At 48.8% G+C, this 17,372-nt stretch overlaps 1 protein-coding gene across 1 annotated transcript in view; it reads left to right on the forward strand.

Moving 5' to 3' along the window:
• Positions 1–1,802: 1,802 nt before the first annotated feature.
• Positions 1,803–17,372, forward strand: part of LOC149324314 (alpha-2-macroglobulin receptor-associated protein-like) — a 40,489-nt gene continuing 24,919 nt past the window's right edge. Inside the window, exons 1-4 of the mRNA XM_089498887.1 lie at positions 1,803–1,998; positions 7,721–7,865; positions 8,600–8,727; positions 15,544–15,664. Of these exons, the coding sequence (XP_089355013.1) occupies positions 1,840–1,998; positions 7,721–7,865; positions 8,600–8,727; positions 15,544–15,664 (553 nt within the window). The 5' untranslated portion in view covers positions 1,803–1,839. The remainder of the gene's footprint in view (positions 1,999–7,720; positions 7,866–8,599; positions 8,728–15,543; positions 15,665–17,372) is intronic.

Raw genomic sequence — 17,372 nt, forward strand, 5'->3', positions numbered from 1 at the left:
CACCTGGAATACTGTGTCCAGTTCTGGGCGCCACAATTCAGAAAGGACATTGAGAAACTGGAGCGTGTCCAAAGGAGGGCAACAAAAATGGTGAAGGGTCTGGAAACCATGAAGCCCTATGAGGAACGACTCAGGGAGCTGGGGATGTTTAGCCTGGAGAAAAGAAGGTTAAGAGGTGATATGATAGCCCTGATTAAATATTTGAAAGGATGTCATATTGAGGAGGGAGCAAGCTTGTTTTCTGCTGCTCCAGAGAACAGGACCTGGAACTGTAGCGGGTGAACCCCAAATCCACAAACCCGAAGGCCCGTGGCCTGCCAGAGGACAAGCAGAGTCAAAGAGACCGAACTGGCTAGGATAAAGAAACGCTTTATTCTGTTGGCCAAGGGCAGCCGCACGCACAGACACAGCAAGGTGGGCGTTATCAAAACTGCAGCCCCGAGGGAGGGCCTCTTGCCATCTTCTTTTATGCCCTTCTAACTCTACTTTTCCTAGCGTAAGCCAATCACAAAAGCGAAGCAGCATTGTGTCCTACATTGTCTTTTTGGCATTACATTTGCTTGCTTGCTTGCATGGAGCCTGGAATGTGCACAGATAACTGTAAGATACATACTGGGCTAAGCTAGGCTCTTCAAGGCCGCTGGTTAAACACAGGCCATTGTATTCAGAGCCCTCCAGAGGAAGGAGGGGGTGATTATGTGAGTGTGTTTGCTACGGCCACACACAGAAAGAAAGAGTGGGGGCCAGCATAGCCCATTTGCACTTTACTCTGTAGGCTCAATCTATGGGCCTTCTGTAACTATTGATTCTTTTGCAAAGCAAAGTACAGAAGCAAGAAAGCATTATTATTATTGTGTTCCTCTCAGAACAATGGATGCAAGCTCCAGGAAAAGAGATTCCACCTCAACATTAGAAGGACCTTCCTGAGAGTAAGGGCTGTTTGACAGTGGAACTCACTCCTTCCTCGGAGTGCAGTGGAGTCTCCTTCCTTGGAGGTCTTTAAACAGAGGCTGGATGGCCATCTGTCAGGGATGCTTTGATCTGGATTTCCTGCATGGCAGAAGAAGGGGGTTGGACTGGATCAGGGCCCTTGCGGTCTCTTCGAACTCTACAATTCTATGATTCTATGATTCTTGGCCAAGGACCTGGGGAAACTACAGGCCCCAGAATGCCATGGGGAGGAGGTAAAGGGCAGGCAAGCTAAAGCGGATGCTGGGATGACGGGAGTTGGAGGCCAACCAAGTGTAACTGACATTAGGACGATGGGACTTGCAGTCCAACTAAGTGTCATGACGGTTAGGATGATCCCATCCAGCAAGGCATCTGCGGCCAAGGTTCATAGAGTCTGGCCTGACAATTGCAACCTCCTATTAGGTAGGAATGGCCGGAAAGAGCAGCGCGCATGCGCATCACGGGGAAGCCACTGGTTGGTTGCTGATGCTCATGCTCAGGCAACGAAGAGGCGGGCCGGTCTCCACCCCTCCTCTTCCGGACGGGTCAGTAGCCAATGGGCGTCGCAGAAAACTCGGGAGCGACCAATCAGAGGAAAGGGCGGTTGAGAGTGGAGAAAAAGAGTCCAGTTCTGGGGGCTTCCTGGGCTCCTTTTATTTTGCCCTTTTGGTAGGCTTCCCTCCTATCTCTACTTACGAGGATTCTCTACTCCCATTGGCTGGTACTGAAACCGGCTCGGCCAATCCGATCGGCCCCAACAAACCCAGAGGCCAATAGGAAGCGGCCTTCCCTTCACGTGAATACAAAGTGCCCTCCTCCTTGGGCGCGGGGTGAGCGGTGCATTGTGGGAGTCGTAGTTCACTCTCATTTGCTTCATGTTTGGAAGCCATGCTGCAGCCGAGTCAGATGCGGATCTTCGGGCTGCTGTTCTTCCTCCTCAGCGCGGCTTTGGGGAGCAAATACTCGAAGGAGGCCAATGAAGGAGTTACGGAAGCCGCTCAGTTCCGCCTGGTCCGCCTTAATCAGGTCTGGGAGAAGGCCCAAAGGGTGAGTCACTCCATGGTCAACTATTCTCTATGGTTCCCCAATGATTCCTTATGGGGCCAGGATTCCCCAATGATTCCCTATGGGCCAGTATTCCCCAATGATTCCCTATGCGCCAATATTCCCCAATGATTCCCTATGGACCAGGATTCCCCAATGATTCCCTATGGACCAGATTCCCCAATGATTCCCTATGGACCAGGATTCCCCAATGATTCCCTATGGGCCAATATTCCCCAGTGATTCCCTATGGACCAGGATTCCCCAATGATTCCCTATGGACCAGATTCCCCAATGATTCCCTATGGACCAGGATTCCCCAATGATTCCCTATGCGCCAATATTCCCCAGTGATTCCCTATGGACCAGATTCCCCAATGATTCCCTATGGACCAGGATTCCCCAATGATTCCCTATGGCCCAGTCTTCCCCAATGATTCCCTATGGGCCAGTCTTCCCCAATGATTCCCTATGGGCCAATATTCCCCAATGATTCCCTATGGCCCAGTCTTCCCCAATGATTCCCTATGGGCCAGTCTTCCCCAATGATTCCCTATGGGCCAATATTCCCCAATGATTCCCTATGGGTCAGTCTTCCCCAATGATTCCCTATGGGCCAATATTCCCCAATGATTCCCTATGGGCCAATATTCCCCAATGATTCCCTATGGGCCAGGATTTCCCAATGATTCCCTATGGGCCAATATTCCCCAATGATTCCCTATGGGCCAGGATTCCCCAATGATTCCCTATGGGCCAGGATTCCCCAATGATTCCCTATGGGCCAGGATTCCCCAATGATTCCCTATGGGCCAGGATTCCCCAATGATTCCCTATGGGCCAGGATTCCCCAATGATTCCCTATGGGCCAGGATTCCCCAATGATTCCCTATGGGCCAGGATTCCCCAATGATTCCCTATGGGTCAGTCTTCCCCAATGATTCCCTATGGGCCAGGATTCCCCAATGATTCCCTATGGGCCAGGATTCCCCAATGATTCCCTATGGGCCAGGATTCCCCAATGATTCCCTATGGGCCAGGATTCCCCAATGATTCCCTATGGGCCAGGATTTCCCAATGATTCCCTATGGGCCAATATTCCCCAATGATTCCCTATGGGCCAATATTCCCCAATGATTCCCTATGGGCCAGGATTCCCCAATGATTCCCTATGGGCCAGGATTCCCCAATGATTCCCTATGGGCCAGGATTCCCCAATGATTCCCTATGGGCCAGGATTCCCCAATGATTCCCTATGGGCCAGGATTCCCCAATGATTCCCTATGGGCCAGGATTCCCCAATGATTCCCTATGGGCCAGGATTCCCCAATGATTCCCTATGGGTCAGTCTTCCCCAATGATTCCCTATGGGCCAGGATTCCCCAATGATTCCCTATGGGCCAGGATTCCCCAATGATTCCCTATGGGCCAGGATTCCCCAATGATTCCCTATGGGCCAGGATTCCCCAATGATTCCCTATGGGCCAATATTCCCCAATGATTCCCTATGGGCCAATATTCCCCAATGATTCCCTATGGGCCAGGATTCCCCAATGATTCCCTATGGGCCAATATTCCCCAATGATTCCCTATGGGCCAGGATTCCCCAATGATTCCCTATGGGCCAGGATTCCCCAATGATTCCCTATGGGCCAGGATTCCCCAATGATTCCCTATGGGCCAATATTCCCCAATGATTCCCTATGAGCCAATATTCCCCAATGATTCCCTATGGGCCAATATTCCCCAATGATTCCCTATGGACCAGGATTCCCCAATGATTCCCTATGGGCCAATATTCCCCAATGATTCCCTATGGACCAGGATTCCCCAATGATTCCCTATGGGCCATGATTCCCCAATGATTCCCTATGGGCCAGGATTCCCCAATGATTCCCTATGGACCAGGATTCCCCAATGATTCCCTATGGGCCAGGATTCCCCAATGATTCCCTATGGGCCAGGATTACCCAATGATTCCCTGTGGGCCAGGATTCCCCAATGATTCCCTATGGGCCAGGATTCCCCAATGATTCCCTATGGGCCAGGATTCCCCAATGATTCCCTATGGGCCAATATTCCCCAATGATTCCCTTTGGACCAGGATTCCCCAATGATTCCCTATGGGCCAATATTCCCCAATGATTCCCTATGGGCCAGGATTCCCCAATGATTCCCTATGAGCCAATATTCCCCAATGATTCCCTATGGGCCAATATTCCCCAATGATTCCCTATGGGCCAGGATTCCCCAATGATTCCCTATGGGCCAGTATTCCCCAATGATTCCCTATGGGCCAATATTCCCCAATGATTCCCTATGGACCAGGATTCTCCAATGATTCCCTATGAGCCAGTATTCCCAATGATTTCCTATGGGCCAGTATTCCCCAATGTTTCCCTATGGGCCAGTATTCCCCAATGATTCCCTATGGACCAGGATTCCCCAATGATTCCCTATGGGCCAGGATTCCCCAATGATTCCCTATGGGCCAGGATTCCCCAATGATTCCCTATGGACCAGGATTCCCCAATGATTCCCTATGGGCCAATATTCCCCAATGATTCCCTATGGGCCAATATTCCCCAATGATTCCCTATGGGCCAATATTCCCCAATGATTCCCTATGGGCCAATATTCCCCAATGATTCCCTATGGGCCAGGATTCCCCGATGATTCCCTATGGGCCAGGATTCTCCAATGATTCCCTATGGGCCAATATTCCCCAATGATTCCCTATGGGCCAGGATTCCCCAATGATTCCCTATGGACCAGGATTCCCCAATGATTCCCTATGGGCCAGGATTCCCCAATGATTCCCTATGGGCCAGGATTCCCCAATGATTCCCTATGGGCCAGGATTCCCCAATGATTCCCTATGGGCCAGTATTCCCCAATGATTCCGTATGGGCCAATATTCCCAAATGATTCCCTATGGGAAAATATTCCCCAATGATTCCCTATGGGCCAGGATTCCCCAATGATTCCCTATGGGCCAGGGTTCCCCAATGATTCCCTATGAGCCAGTATTCCCCAATGATTCCCTATGGGCCAGGATTCCCCAATGATTCCCTATGGGCCAGTATTCTACAATGATTCCCTACGAGCATTAATTAATGGGTTAGTAATTAATGGCTGGTTACTAATTAATGGCTGGTCCTTCATTAAGTCGGCTTCAGCCTCCAAGAAGAGCCAGTGGAGAGGAGGAGGAGAGCTGAAACTGAACCTGTGGTCTTGGCTGAGGGGGGTCCAAAGGTGGCCTGGAGTCACACAGACCCAGTGACCAGCCCCCCCCCCCCCGGACCCTCCCTGGACAGAGGGCCTTACACACAGAGAGAGACACACACAGTCAAACATTCACACCACATACACTTCTAGTGGCTTTGGCCTCAACTGGCTCCACAGGTCAGCCTTGCCTGATGGGGGGGACAGTGGTGTCAGCCCCCAAAAGACCCCCCTGGGATTTCCCTGATGATAGGCCCAGGGAAGGTGGCTTTGGCACGTCCAGATTGGCGCCTGCGAACCTTTTGGAAGGTCAGGCTGAGATCCCAGCCCCTCGGGACAGAGCTGCAGTCATTCTGCAAACACCATTGGACTGCAACACCCAGCGCTCCTCACCTGGGGCACTGCTGCCCAGAAGGATTGCTTGAGGTGTGTGGCCAGTTCTCCCAGTCTGGATTCTGCATCCCGATCTCAAGCCACTTTGGAACTGGTCCAGGCTTTTAGTCCGTCCTGGTATGAGATGCTGGTGGCTAGGGACTCCACATTCATGGAGGTTAGGATGGGGGTCTCTGTGGGTTTGAATCATACAGTCCTAGAGTTGGAAGAGACCCCAAAAAGGGCCCTGATCCAGTCCAACCCCTTTATTCTGCCATGCAGGAACTCTACATCAAAGCATCCCTATTGACAGATGGCCATCCAGCCTCTGCTTAAAGTCTTCCAAGGAGGGAGACTCCACCAAGCTCTGAAAATGTTTTATTCCACTGTCCAACTGCCCTTACTGTCAAGATGTTGCTCCTAACAATAATGTGGAACCTCTTTTCCTGCAACTTGCATCCATTGCTCCATTGTCTCCTATTCTCTGGAGCAGCAGAAAACAAGCTCACTCCATTCTCAGTATGACCTCCCTTCAAATACTTAAACAGCAATTCATGTGAACCAAATCAGTTCAGATGATTAACAGACCAGTACCGAACATCAATTAAACTGGGGAGTTGGCGGGCATTGCTGTTAGACTGGGAGAATGGCCACTTCACCTCCCTTGGGGAAGTTTTTGGGGTGAAAGTGGAGGGTCCTCTTTAATAAATTGTTTATTTGTTAACCGCTTTTCCTATGATCAAAGCGGTTTACAATATTGTTAAAAACAAACATTAAGAACAATTAAATATCCACATCTAAATACATATTAAAAGAAGTAAATTGAAACAAGATTAAAAACATATTATAAGATATAATGAACTATTAAAACCATGAATTACTATATATCAAAGACAACGGGAGGGAGATGGTCTCAGAGGGAATTGGGAGGGTAGGCTTGTAGGAAGAGATGAGTCTTTAGAGCCTTCTTAAAGGCTTCCACCGTTCCACTGAGGCGAATCTCTTCCGGTAGGGCATTCCATAGGGAAGGCGCCACTGCTGTGAATGCCCTTTGTTGTGTGATCGCCAGTCTCACCTTAGGGTAGCTAAGTAAGGGTTTTCCTGTAGATCTGAGTGTGCGGGGGGGGGGGGAGATTATGTAGGGAGAGGCAAGTAACCCCGGGCTCAAGCCATTTAGGGCTTTAAAGGTGATAACCAACACTTTGTACTGGGGCTGGAAACGAATTGGCAGCCAATGTAGAGATTTTAAAATAGGTGTTATATGTTCGGACCTCGATGTCCCCGTAATTAGCCGGGCTGCTGCGTTTTGAATCAATTGCAGTTTCCGAACCTGATACAAAGGTAGCCCCATGTAGAGCGCATTGCAGAAATCCAAACGAGAGGTTACCAGCGCATGTACTACTTTTTCTAGGTCTCCCTGGTCCAGACAGGGACGTAGTTGGCGTATCAGCCGAAGCTGATACCAGGCACTCCTTTGCCACAAAGGCCCCAGCAGAGGCCTTTCCAAGCCTCCCCAGCCCCTGGTTACTCATTAATGGCTGGGCTGGTTCTTCATTAATGCAACCTGAACAGCTGTTGGCGAGGAGAGGTTAATATGGCCGAGGGGTCAAAGATGCTCTGGGGTCAGTGGAGGAAGCCTTTGGCCTCAACTGGCTGCACTGGTCAGCCTTGCCCCTAAAGACCCTCCTGGGATTTCCAGCTGCCGCCCACTGGGGATGCCATTGCCTTGGCTGTGGACCTTCGTGTCAAAGGCGGCTTTGGCATGTCCAGGTTGACCCCTGCAAGTATTGAACCTCTGTTTGAGGTACTATAAAATCCATTTAATACCATTTAAAATGCAAAGCTATAAGAATATGCAATAAAGCTGTTACATGGATTTGTAATTGGCTGACCATCTGAACCCAAAGGATGCTCAGCAATGGCTCCTCTACTTCTTTGTCCTAGAGAGAAGTGACCAATGGAGTGTCCAGTGGGGTTATGTCATGGGCCATTTACTAGTCAACATCGTTATCAAAGACTTGGGTGAAGGAATAGAGGACATGCTTGTACCAGCGCCTGTGCTCCATCCCACTCCCCCCACAGCTTGACCCCCCTGAACTGACCTGGCCTCTGCTTTTCCTCTGGACAGCTCCATCTCTCGGCCGTGAAGCTGGCGGAGCTGCACAGTGACCTGAAAATCCAGGAGAAGGATGAGCTTCAGTGGAAGAAGCTGAAGGCCGAAGGGCTGGACGAAGACGGAGAGAAGGAGGCCAAGCTGAGGCGCAACCTGGACGGTAAGAGGGAGGAAGGGGTTGGAGACCCCTGGCCCCCCAAACTCTCTAACCCTGCAACCCAAGTGACTTGGCTTGCAGGGCTGAGCAGGGACTGTGGCCCCAGGACACCCCTCTTACCCTTATGGGTTTAGGTCCATCACCGGAGGAGGAAATGCAGTGTCCCAGCAACAGGTGCCACCCAGACTAACCCACTTCTGCCATGCAGGAATACAGAGAATCTAAGGGTTGGAAGGGATCCTGAGGGCCATTCAGTCCAACCCTCTTCTTTTGCCATGCAGGAACTCACAATCAAAACATCCGCATTGACAGATGGCCATCCAACCTTTGTTTAGATGAGGTTTACCCTTGCCTTCCTCTGAGGCTGGGAGACTATGACTTACCCAAAGTCAAGCAATGGCTTTCCATGGCTGGGCCGGGATTCGAACCCAGGTCTCTATAGAGTCACAGTCCAGCACTCAAACCATGACAGGCTCCTCCATTGCTTTTCTGTGGCTTAGTCCTGAGGATGCCTCTGATGCATCCTTCTCCGAATCAGACCAGACTCCATCAACGTTGGCCTCAGATGCCTTGCTGGATGGGATCAAATGCCAGTGGGACGGCCAGGAAATGGTCAGTGGCCCATAGGTAGTTCTCCCCTCTGGCTTATGTGGCTCTTGCAAGGAAACTGTGGAGGCCTCGCTTACAGTCCACCCTAAAGTGTCCACCAACAGTTCTTTATTGTGTTTCCCCTTCAGTGATTTTGGCCAAATACGGGATGAACGGGAAGAAGGATGCTCCGCCGGGGGCCACAAACTACATCAAAGATGGCTTGGAAGAGGAGGACCTTCTGGATGACCCCCGGCTGGTGAAGCTCTGGAACAAGGTTTGGCTGGATTCCCATAAAAGAGGGCAGGGAATGGGGGCTTCGTTCGTTTTGGGGGGGGGGGTTGGGCTATTTTCTGGTCCATCCTATTGCTATTCCTGGTAGTAGCTTCTGTAAGTCAGTGTCTTTCAGAGGCTGACCATAGAGTATCCCTGGAGGACCTAGAGATTCCTAGAGAGAACATTCTCCTAGGCCTTTGTAGCTCTTCCAGTGCAGTTCTATGGTCAGTGTCTGTCGGACGTTGGACACAGAGTTGCCCTGGAGGACCTAGAGGTTCCTAGAGAGGATACTCTACTAGGCCTTTGTAGCTCCTCCAGCGCAGTTCCATGGTCAGTGTCTGTTGGAGGTTGACCACAGAGTTGCCCTGGAGGACCTAGAGATTCCTAGAGAGGATACTCTACTAGGCCTTTGTATTATATTATTATTATTAACCTTTATTTATAAAGCGCTGTACATGCAATCTTTTTAATTGGATGGTTCCCTGCCCTCAGGCTTACAATCTAAAAAGACACGACACAAAGGGAGTGGTGGTGGGGAAGGGGCCTCTCTAGTAGGATAATACATATAAAATACAGAGCAATACAGGAAATGATTCAATAAAACAGGCAACAAAAGAACATCAAATAGCAAGTGACAATTATGCAATGCCTGGGAACGCTGCCCTGAACAGAATGGTCTTCAACTCCGTTTTGAAGCTGGTAAAAGAAGTGATGGCTCTTGCTCGCAGCAGAAGAAGGTTCCAGGAGTGAGGGGCAGCGAGTGAAAAGGGGCGAATCCGGGATGGGGCAGAGGAAATCCTGGGCTGAGACAGCAGGCCTTGACTACCAGAATGGAGGGAACAACGGAGTGGGAAGGTGAGGAGAAAGAAGGTCTGATAAGTAAGGAGGGCCAGTCCATGGAGGGCTTTAAACGTCAACGGCAGGAGCTTATACTGAATGCGGAAAGGGAGAGGGAGCCAGTGAAGGGATGCCAACACAGGAGAGATATGGTCAGAGCGGTGGGTGGAAGTGATACTGCGTGCAGCTGAATGCTGGACGGAGATTAAAGGACGGAGGTGAGAAAGAGGAAGCCCAGCCAGGAGGACGTTACAGGAATCCAGTCGTGAGATCACTAGGGCATGGACCAGGATCTTGGCAGAAGAGGCGGAGAGATAAGGTCAGATTTTGGCAATCTACAAGCCTTGGCTGTGGTCTGGATCTGAGGGATCCACGACAGAGAAGAGTCAAAGATAAAGCCAAGACTGCGGGCTTGCTGGACTGGTTGAATAGAAATGTTGTCCACAGAGACAGAAAAGGAGTGTTGAAGGGTGGGCTTAGGAGGAAGGACAAGAAGCTCCATCTTGGACATGTTGAGTTTCAAACGCCGATAGTGCATCCACTGAGAGACAGCTGTGAGACAAGACGAAACTTGCTGTTCAAGCCTTGGAGAAAGGTCAGGGGCGGAAAGATACAGCTGGGTGTCATCGGCATACAGATAGTAGGAAAAGCCAAAAGAGCTGATGAGTTTTCCTAAGGACAGTGTGTAGAGAGAAAACAGAAGGGGACCCAGAACAGAGCCCTGGGAAACTCCAACAGAGAAGGGAACAGGAGATGAAGTCTGACCCCCTGCAACTACTGCAAAAGATCGGCCAGACAAGTAAGATCTAAACCAGTCGAGAACAGAGTCTGAGAACCCAAGGTCAGAGAGTATGTCAATTAGGAGACACTGATCAACGGTGTCAAAGGCTGCAGACAAATCAAGAAGGATGAGAACAGAGTAAAGGCCATTAGTCTTGGCCTGTAAAAGGTCATTGGAGATCTTAGTGAGAACAAGTTGGAGGTTTGGAAGAGTTCAGAAGTGTAGAGAATTCATCCAAAGAGGCAGGAGGAAAGACAGAAAATTTGTTAGGCGAGGGCAATAGAAGATTATGAGCGGAAGAGGAATCAGAAGGGACTATCTCAGAGCGAATGGTGGTGATCTTTGAGACGAAATAATTAGCAAAGTCATTAGGAGAGAATGATGAAGAGACAGGAGTAGAGGGAGGTTTAAGCAACGTGTTGAAGGTGGAGAACAAACGCTGCGGGCACCTCTCATTGGCAGAGATCAATGATTTGTAATAATTCTGTTTTGCCATAGACAGGGCGCGTGAGAAGGAAGAAAGAACAAATTTGAAATGGATAAAATCAGCCCACTCTTTGGACTTTCTCCAAAGACGTTCGGCTGCTCTAGAGCAGGACCGGAGAAACTTAATGTTGGGGGTAAGCCAGGGCTGGGGCCTAGTCTTAGAAGAAGAAGTGCGGACAGAGACGGGCAAAATGGTTGAAAGTTGAGGAAAGAGTGGAGTTAAATAAAGACATCGTTGAGTCAGCAGAATCCCCAAGATTTAGGGAAGAGAGAGATGAATCCAGGGTCAGACCAAGATGGTTAGCGTCAACAGATTGAAGGTTACGAAAATGGCGTTGAACAGTGTGACGAGGAGGTGGAGTATGCGTAAGAGCAAAGGAGATTAAATGATCATAGAATCATAGAATCGTAGAGTTGGAAGTGACCGCAAGGGCCCTGATCCAGTCCAACCCCATTCTGCCATGCAGGAAATCCAAATCAAAGCATCCCCGACAGATGGCCATCCAGCCTCTGTTTAAAGACCTCCAAGGAAGGAGACTCCATCACCCTCCGAGGGAGTGCATTCCACTGTCGAACAGCCCTTACTGTCAGGAAGTTCCTCCTAATGTTGAGGTGGAATCTCTTTTCCTGTAGCTTGCATCCATTGTTCCAGGTCTTGTTCTCTGGAGCAGCAGAAAACAAGCTTGCTCCCTCCTCAATATGACATCCTTTCAAATATTTAAACAGGGCTATCATATCACCTCTTAACCTTCTTTTCTCCAGGCTAAACATCCCCAGCTCCCTGAGTCGTTCCTCATAGGGCTTCATGGTTTCCAGACCCTTCACCATTTTTGTCGCCCTCCTTTGGACACGCTCCAGTTTCTCAATGTCCTTTCTGAATTGTGGCGCCCAGAACTGGACACAGTATTCCAGGTGGGGCCTGACCAGAGCAGAATACAGTGGCACTATTACTTCTCTTGATCTAGACACTATATTTCTATTGATGCAGCCTAAAATTGCATTGGCCTTTTTAGCTGCCGCATCACACTGTTCACTCATGTTCAACTTGTGGTCTACTTGGACTCCTAGATCCCTTTCACACGTAGTTTCATTCAGCCAGGTGTCACCCATCCTATATCTGTGCATTTTATTTTTCCGCCCTAAGTGCAATACCTTACATTTCTCTGTGTTGAATTTCATTTTGTTAGCTTTGGCCCAGCTTTCTAGTCTATTCAGGTCATTTTGAATCTTGATCCTGTCCTCTGGGGTATTAGCTATTCCCCCTAATTTGGTGTCATCTGCAAATTTGATAAGTGTGCCCCCAATTCTGTCATCCAGGTCATTGATAAAGATGTTGAATAGCCCTGGGCCCAGGACAGAGCCCTGTGGGACCCCACTGGTCACTTCTCTCCAGGATGAAAAGGAGCCATTGTTGAGCACCCTTTGGGTTCGGCAGGTCAACCAATTACAGATCCATTTAACAGTTCCTTTGTCTAGCCCACATTTTACAAGCTTGTTTGCAAGAATGTCATGGGAAACCTTGTCAAAGGCCTTACTGAAATCAAGATATACTACATCCACAACATTCCCTTCATCTACCAAAGTGGTCATTTTATCAAAGAAAGAGATTAGGTTTGTCTGGCATGACTTGTTTCTCTGAAACCCATGTTGACTTTTTGTGATTATGGCATTGCCTTCTAGATGTTCCCAGACTCTCTGTTTAATGATCTGCTCCAGAATCTTTCCTGGGATTGATGTCAGACTAACTGGACGATAATTGTTGGGATCCTCTTTCTTCCCCTTTTTGAAGATGGGGACAACGTTTGCCCTCCTCCAGTCGGCTGGGACTTCTCCTCTTCTCCAGGAGTCCTCAAAGACTATTATTGCCAATGGCTCCGATATTACTTTTGCCAGTTCTTTTAATACTCTTGGATGGAGTTCATCTGGTCCCGGAGACTTAAATTCATTTAGATTAACAAGGTGTTCCTCTACTATCTCTTTACTTATTCTGTGCTGAAATTCCCCTATTCTGTCCTCTGCTCCATTATCCTCAGGTTGAGCCCCTTTTCCTTTTCTGAGAAGACTGAGGCAAAGAAGGTCTTGAGTAATTCTGCCTTTTCTCTATCTCCTGTTAGCATTTTGCCATCTTCTCCACGCAGTGACCCTACCGTTTCCTTCTTCTTCCTCTTGCTGCGGACATATCCAAAAAAGCCCTTTTTATTGTTCTTAACCTCTCTAGCAAGCCTGAGTTCGTTCTGCGCTTTAGCTTTTCTGACTTTACCCTACAAATGCCTGCTATTTCTTTGAATTCCTTTTTCGTGATTTCCCCCTTTTTCCATTTCTTATACATCTTCCGTTTCGAACTCATCTCGGTTGAAAGTTCCTTAGTCATCCATCCTGGTTTCTTGAGACACCTCCGGTTTTTCTTTCTCACTGGAACTGTTTGAAACTGTGCCTTCAGTATCTCCATTTTGAGAAAGTCCCATCCGTCCTGAACTCCTTTATCTTTTAGTATTTCTGACCATGGAATCGCCCTCAATACTTCTCTAAGTTTACTGAAATCCGCTCTCCTAAAGTCTAGGATGCGTGTCTGACTCTGCCTGGCTTCTCCTTTCCACTGTATTACAAACTCCAGGAGAACATGGTCACTTCCACCTAAGGATCCCACCACTTGCACCCCATTAACCAAGTCATCCTTGTTGGTTAGGATCAGATCTAAAATAGCTGACCCCCTTGTTGCCTCTTCCACCTTTTGGACCATGAAATTGTCTTCCAGGCAAGTGAGGAATTTGCTAGACCTTGAGGATTTGGCTGAGTTTGACTTCCAGCAAATATCAGGGTAGTTGAAGTCGCCCATCACTACTACATCTCTCCTTTCTGACTGTGTGGTCATCTGTTCTAGAAAGGCATCATCCAATTCCTCAGTCTGACGTGCGGGTCTGTAGTAGACTCCCACCGTAACATCCTTGTTGTTTCCCTCCCCTTTGATTCTTATCCAGATGCTCTCCACCTGGCTTCCATGATTGATGTCCAGGATCTCTTCACTGGTGTAAATATCTCTGACATATAGTGCTATTCCTCCTCCTTTCCTGTTTGGCCTATTTCTCTTAATAAGGTTATACCCCTCTATTTCCACATTCCAGTCATGAGACTCATCCCACCAGGTTTCAGTGATGCCTATTATATCATATTTGCTTTCTTGTACTAGGAGTTCGAGTTCATCTTGCTTATTTCCCATGCTCTGTGCATTAGTGTAGAGACATCGCAGACCATGGTTCCCTTTTACTTGCTGCCTGTGCAAGTTTTTCTGCCTCCCAATGTTGGGCCCTTGCACTGTTTGCCTTGTTTCCTCTATGTCAGTTTGACTATTTTCGCCATCCCTTTCGCCTTCCTTAATATTGTCTCCCTTCCCCTCGGAACTCAGTTTAAAGCTCTCCTGATCAATGATGGTCAGATAGTGGAAAGTCAAGTGTCAGGTAGTCAGAAATAGTGCAGTTTGCAGCAAGAACTAGGTCAAGATAGTGACCAAGAGAATGAGTTGAAGAGTTGGAGTGTGATTGGAGGCCAAAAGAAGCTAGCAGAGAGTTAAAGCGAGATGTTGTAGGGTTATTGGAATCATCAACGTGGATATTAAAGTCACCTAGGATCAAAGTGGGGACTGAATCTGAAAGAAAGAACGTCAGCCATGATTCAAAGTCAGATAGGAACTGGGTGGCAGAGCCAGGAGGGCGATAGATGACTGCAACCCGGAGCTGTAGAGGAGAAAAGAGTCTACTAGGATGAAACTCAAAGGAAGAGAAACGATAGCTGGGGGGAAAAGGTAGAACTTGAAACTGGCAGGAGTTAGATAGCAAGATACCAAGCCTTCCTCCTCGACCCTCAGGACGGCTTGTGTGCGTGAAGGAGAGACCGCCAAAAGAAAGGGCAGCAGAGGTTGCAGTATCATGGGCTGGGAGCCAGGTTTCTGTGAGAGCGAAGAGATTAAGGGATTTGGAGAGAAAAGGGTCATGGATTGCTGCTGCTTTAGGGGCAGCAGAGCGGCAGTTCCAGAGGGAACAGAGGAAGGGCAGCAGGGAGACAGGGAGAGGCTGGATGGGGATCAGGTTAGGAGAGATGTGTGGAGCCATGGGAAGGATGGGATTCACTATGCAGTGATCAACAGGAAAAGGTGTGACAATGGGAGAGACAGGAAAGAAAAAAGGAGGGGTGCCTCCAGAGGAAGAGTCCAATGCAAGCAGGAGGTGGGCCTGAGGGAGCAGAAAGTCTTACTTGCTCTTGCTTTCTGCAGAAAAAAGTCCAGTGTAAGCAGGAAGGTCTTTCAGCACCGGTCCTTCTTGCCTTGCTTCCTGTGGAGAACTCTGGGAGCAGCAGGCAGAGGAGGTCTTTCTTGCCTTGCTTCCTGTGGAGATCTCTAGAGATCTTTGTAGCTCCTCCATTGCAGTTCTATGGTTGGTGTCTGTCAGATGTTGACCAGAGTTGCCCTGGAGGACCTAGAGATTCCTAGAGAGGACACTCTACTAGGCCTTTGTAGCTCCTCAATTGCAGTTCTATGGTCAGTGTCTGTCGGACGTTGGGTTTGGATGGCCCTCAGGGTGTCCTCCAACTGTATGGTTCTAGTGTTCACAGCTTGGGCATATTCAGTGCTTCAAGATACTCTCTGAGAGTATGAAGTAGGGGTCCTTGCGCTCCTCCTCCCATAATCCCTTGGGTTTCTCCCTTGACCCTCCTCTCCAGGCCAAGTCCTCTGGCAAGTTCTCTGAGGAAGAGCTGGAGAAGCTCTGGCGGGAGTTCAGGCATCACAAGGAGAAGGTCCATGAGTACAACATCCTGATGGAGGCCGTCAGTCGCACGGAAGGTATCGAGGGGTTTGCATGTTGGGCCATGTGGGGGGAGCAATGGGGGCGATGGGAAGGAAGCCATAGTTTTTGGGGTTGGGGGCAGGATGAGTCCCGCAAAGACCCGAACCAGCTGCTTGGATTCTTGGTTGTGCTTCTTGCATCCGTTGCCCTTCATCCTTCCATCTAAGGCAGCCAACAGCAAAGAAATCCGCTGCGGGAGAATCCCAAGGCATGTAATTCATTAAAGCAAGTCCACAATTAAACCCTCCAAAATCAGATGGTGATGATGATGATGGTGACGACTGCTGCTGCGCCATCAGCCCTCTTCCATAGTCTTTGCTTCCGTTCTGCATTGCCTTTGATCGGCTTCTTAGATGGGAGACCTGCATCGCATTGACAAGACTGCCTTGCGAAAACAGACCTTCCTGAGAAGAAAGGGGTTGTTCTCTCTTACGATTTGCAACGATTTAAAATGCACTGGTTTCGGTAAAACCGATTCAAAGTCACAGGGGTGTTTCCCGTGTTCCAAATCGCTTTTTGTTCTTCGTTCTCATTTACCAACTGATTCGCTTTAAATGATCCGCTTTCGTTCCTATTCATGAATGAATCGGTGTATATTTAAACCGGTTCTGTCACTTTTTCGTTCGCATTCACTTGTTTCGGCTGTCAATCAAAGTGACGTCATCACGACGTCACAATAATTCGGAGTCACCTGCACCGATGTGTCCTGTCCCTGCGTTGCCACTCCCTGGCCGTTTTTAATTTGCTTTTTAAAAGAGCCAATCAGGAGGCGCTTAAAGTGCCTATCGGCCTATCAGCCTAAGCCCTGAGTCCTGGGGAAGGATGGGGGCCTCCCCAAAGCACTGCTGCTTGGCTGCTGCCTTGGAAGAAAGGCCCCAGAGAAGCAGTCATCCTTCTGGCTTGGAGATTTGGGGAGAGATGTTTCTGGAGGGGCGGCAGGCTCTCAAGAAGGACCTTATCCGTCCTCTTCTGTGTCTCCCCATATTAACTGCCATGGCTCAGTGCTAGGGAATCCTGGGAATGGTAGTTCATTATGGCACCAGCACTCTCTGCAGAGGAGGATCAATGTCTCTCAAACACAACCGTTCCCATAATTCCTTAGTACTGAGCCAGGGAAGGTTAAGGGGTCTCAAACAGTGTTATTTCTACACTGGGTTTGGAACTAGAGATGAGTCCTTGTTCGTTGTTACTTTATAATTTACTTTAGATATACATACACACACACACACACACAAATATACATTCATATTCGTATATATACATGCGTGCAAACACACACACAAATATGTATGTGTGTATATACCTATGTTTGTGTGTGTGTGTGTGTGTATATATATATATATGCGTGTGTGTGTGTGAGTATTCATATATAAACATGTGTGTGTCTGTCTATCTATCTATCTGTTTGTCTGTCTATAGTGTGTGTGTGTGTTTGCCAAATTGGATCAAGGAGGAGAAGGCAGTGGCTTTAAGTGGCTAGAGACTCTTCTGCCTCCAAAGCCCAGGGTTGGAATACACACAGAGACACACTGCCCAGATTGCCTTTGGGAAAGAGAGAAGGAAAGGCCCTCTTTCCCCCAGAGGGCTGTCGTTACCAATGGTGTTCAGTGGCTCTCCTCAGAGAGAGGGCAGGTTGCAATCCACTGGGGAAAGTCTATGCGCATGGAAGGAAATGGCGCTGGCGATGCAGAAAGAGACAAAGAG

Source organism: Sceloporus occidentalis, unplaced genomic scaffold (genome assembly GCF_023333645.1).
Source record: "Sceloporus occidentalis isolate IW3139 unplaced genomic scaffold, rSceOcc1.0.p SCAF_1, whole genome shotgun sequence".
Classification (NCBI taxonomy): domain Eukaryota; kingdom Metazoa; phylum Chordata; class Lepidosauria; order Squamata; family Phrynosomatidae; genus Sceloporus; species Sceloporus occidentalis.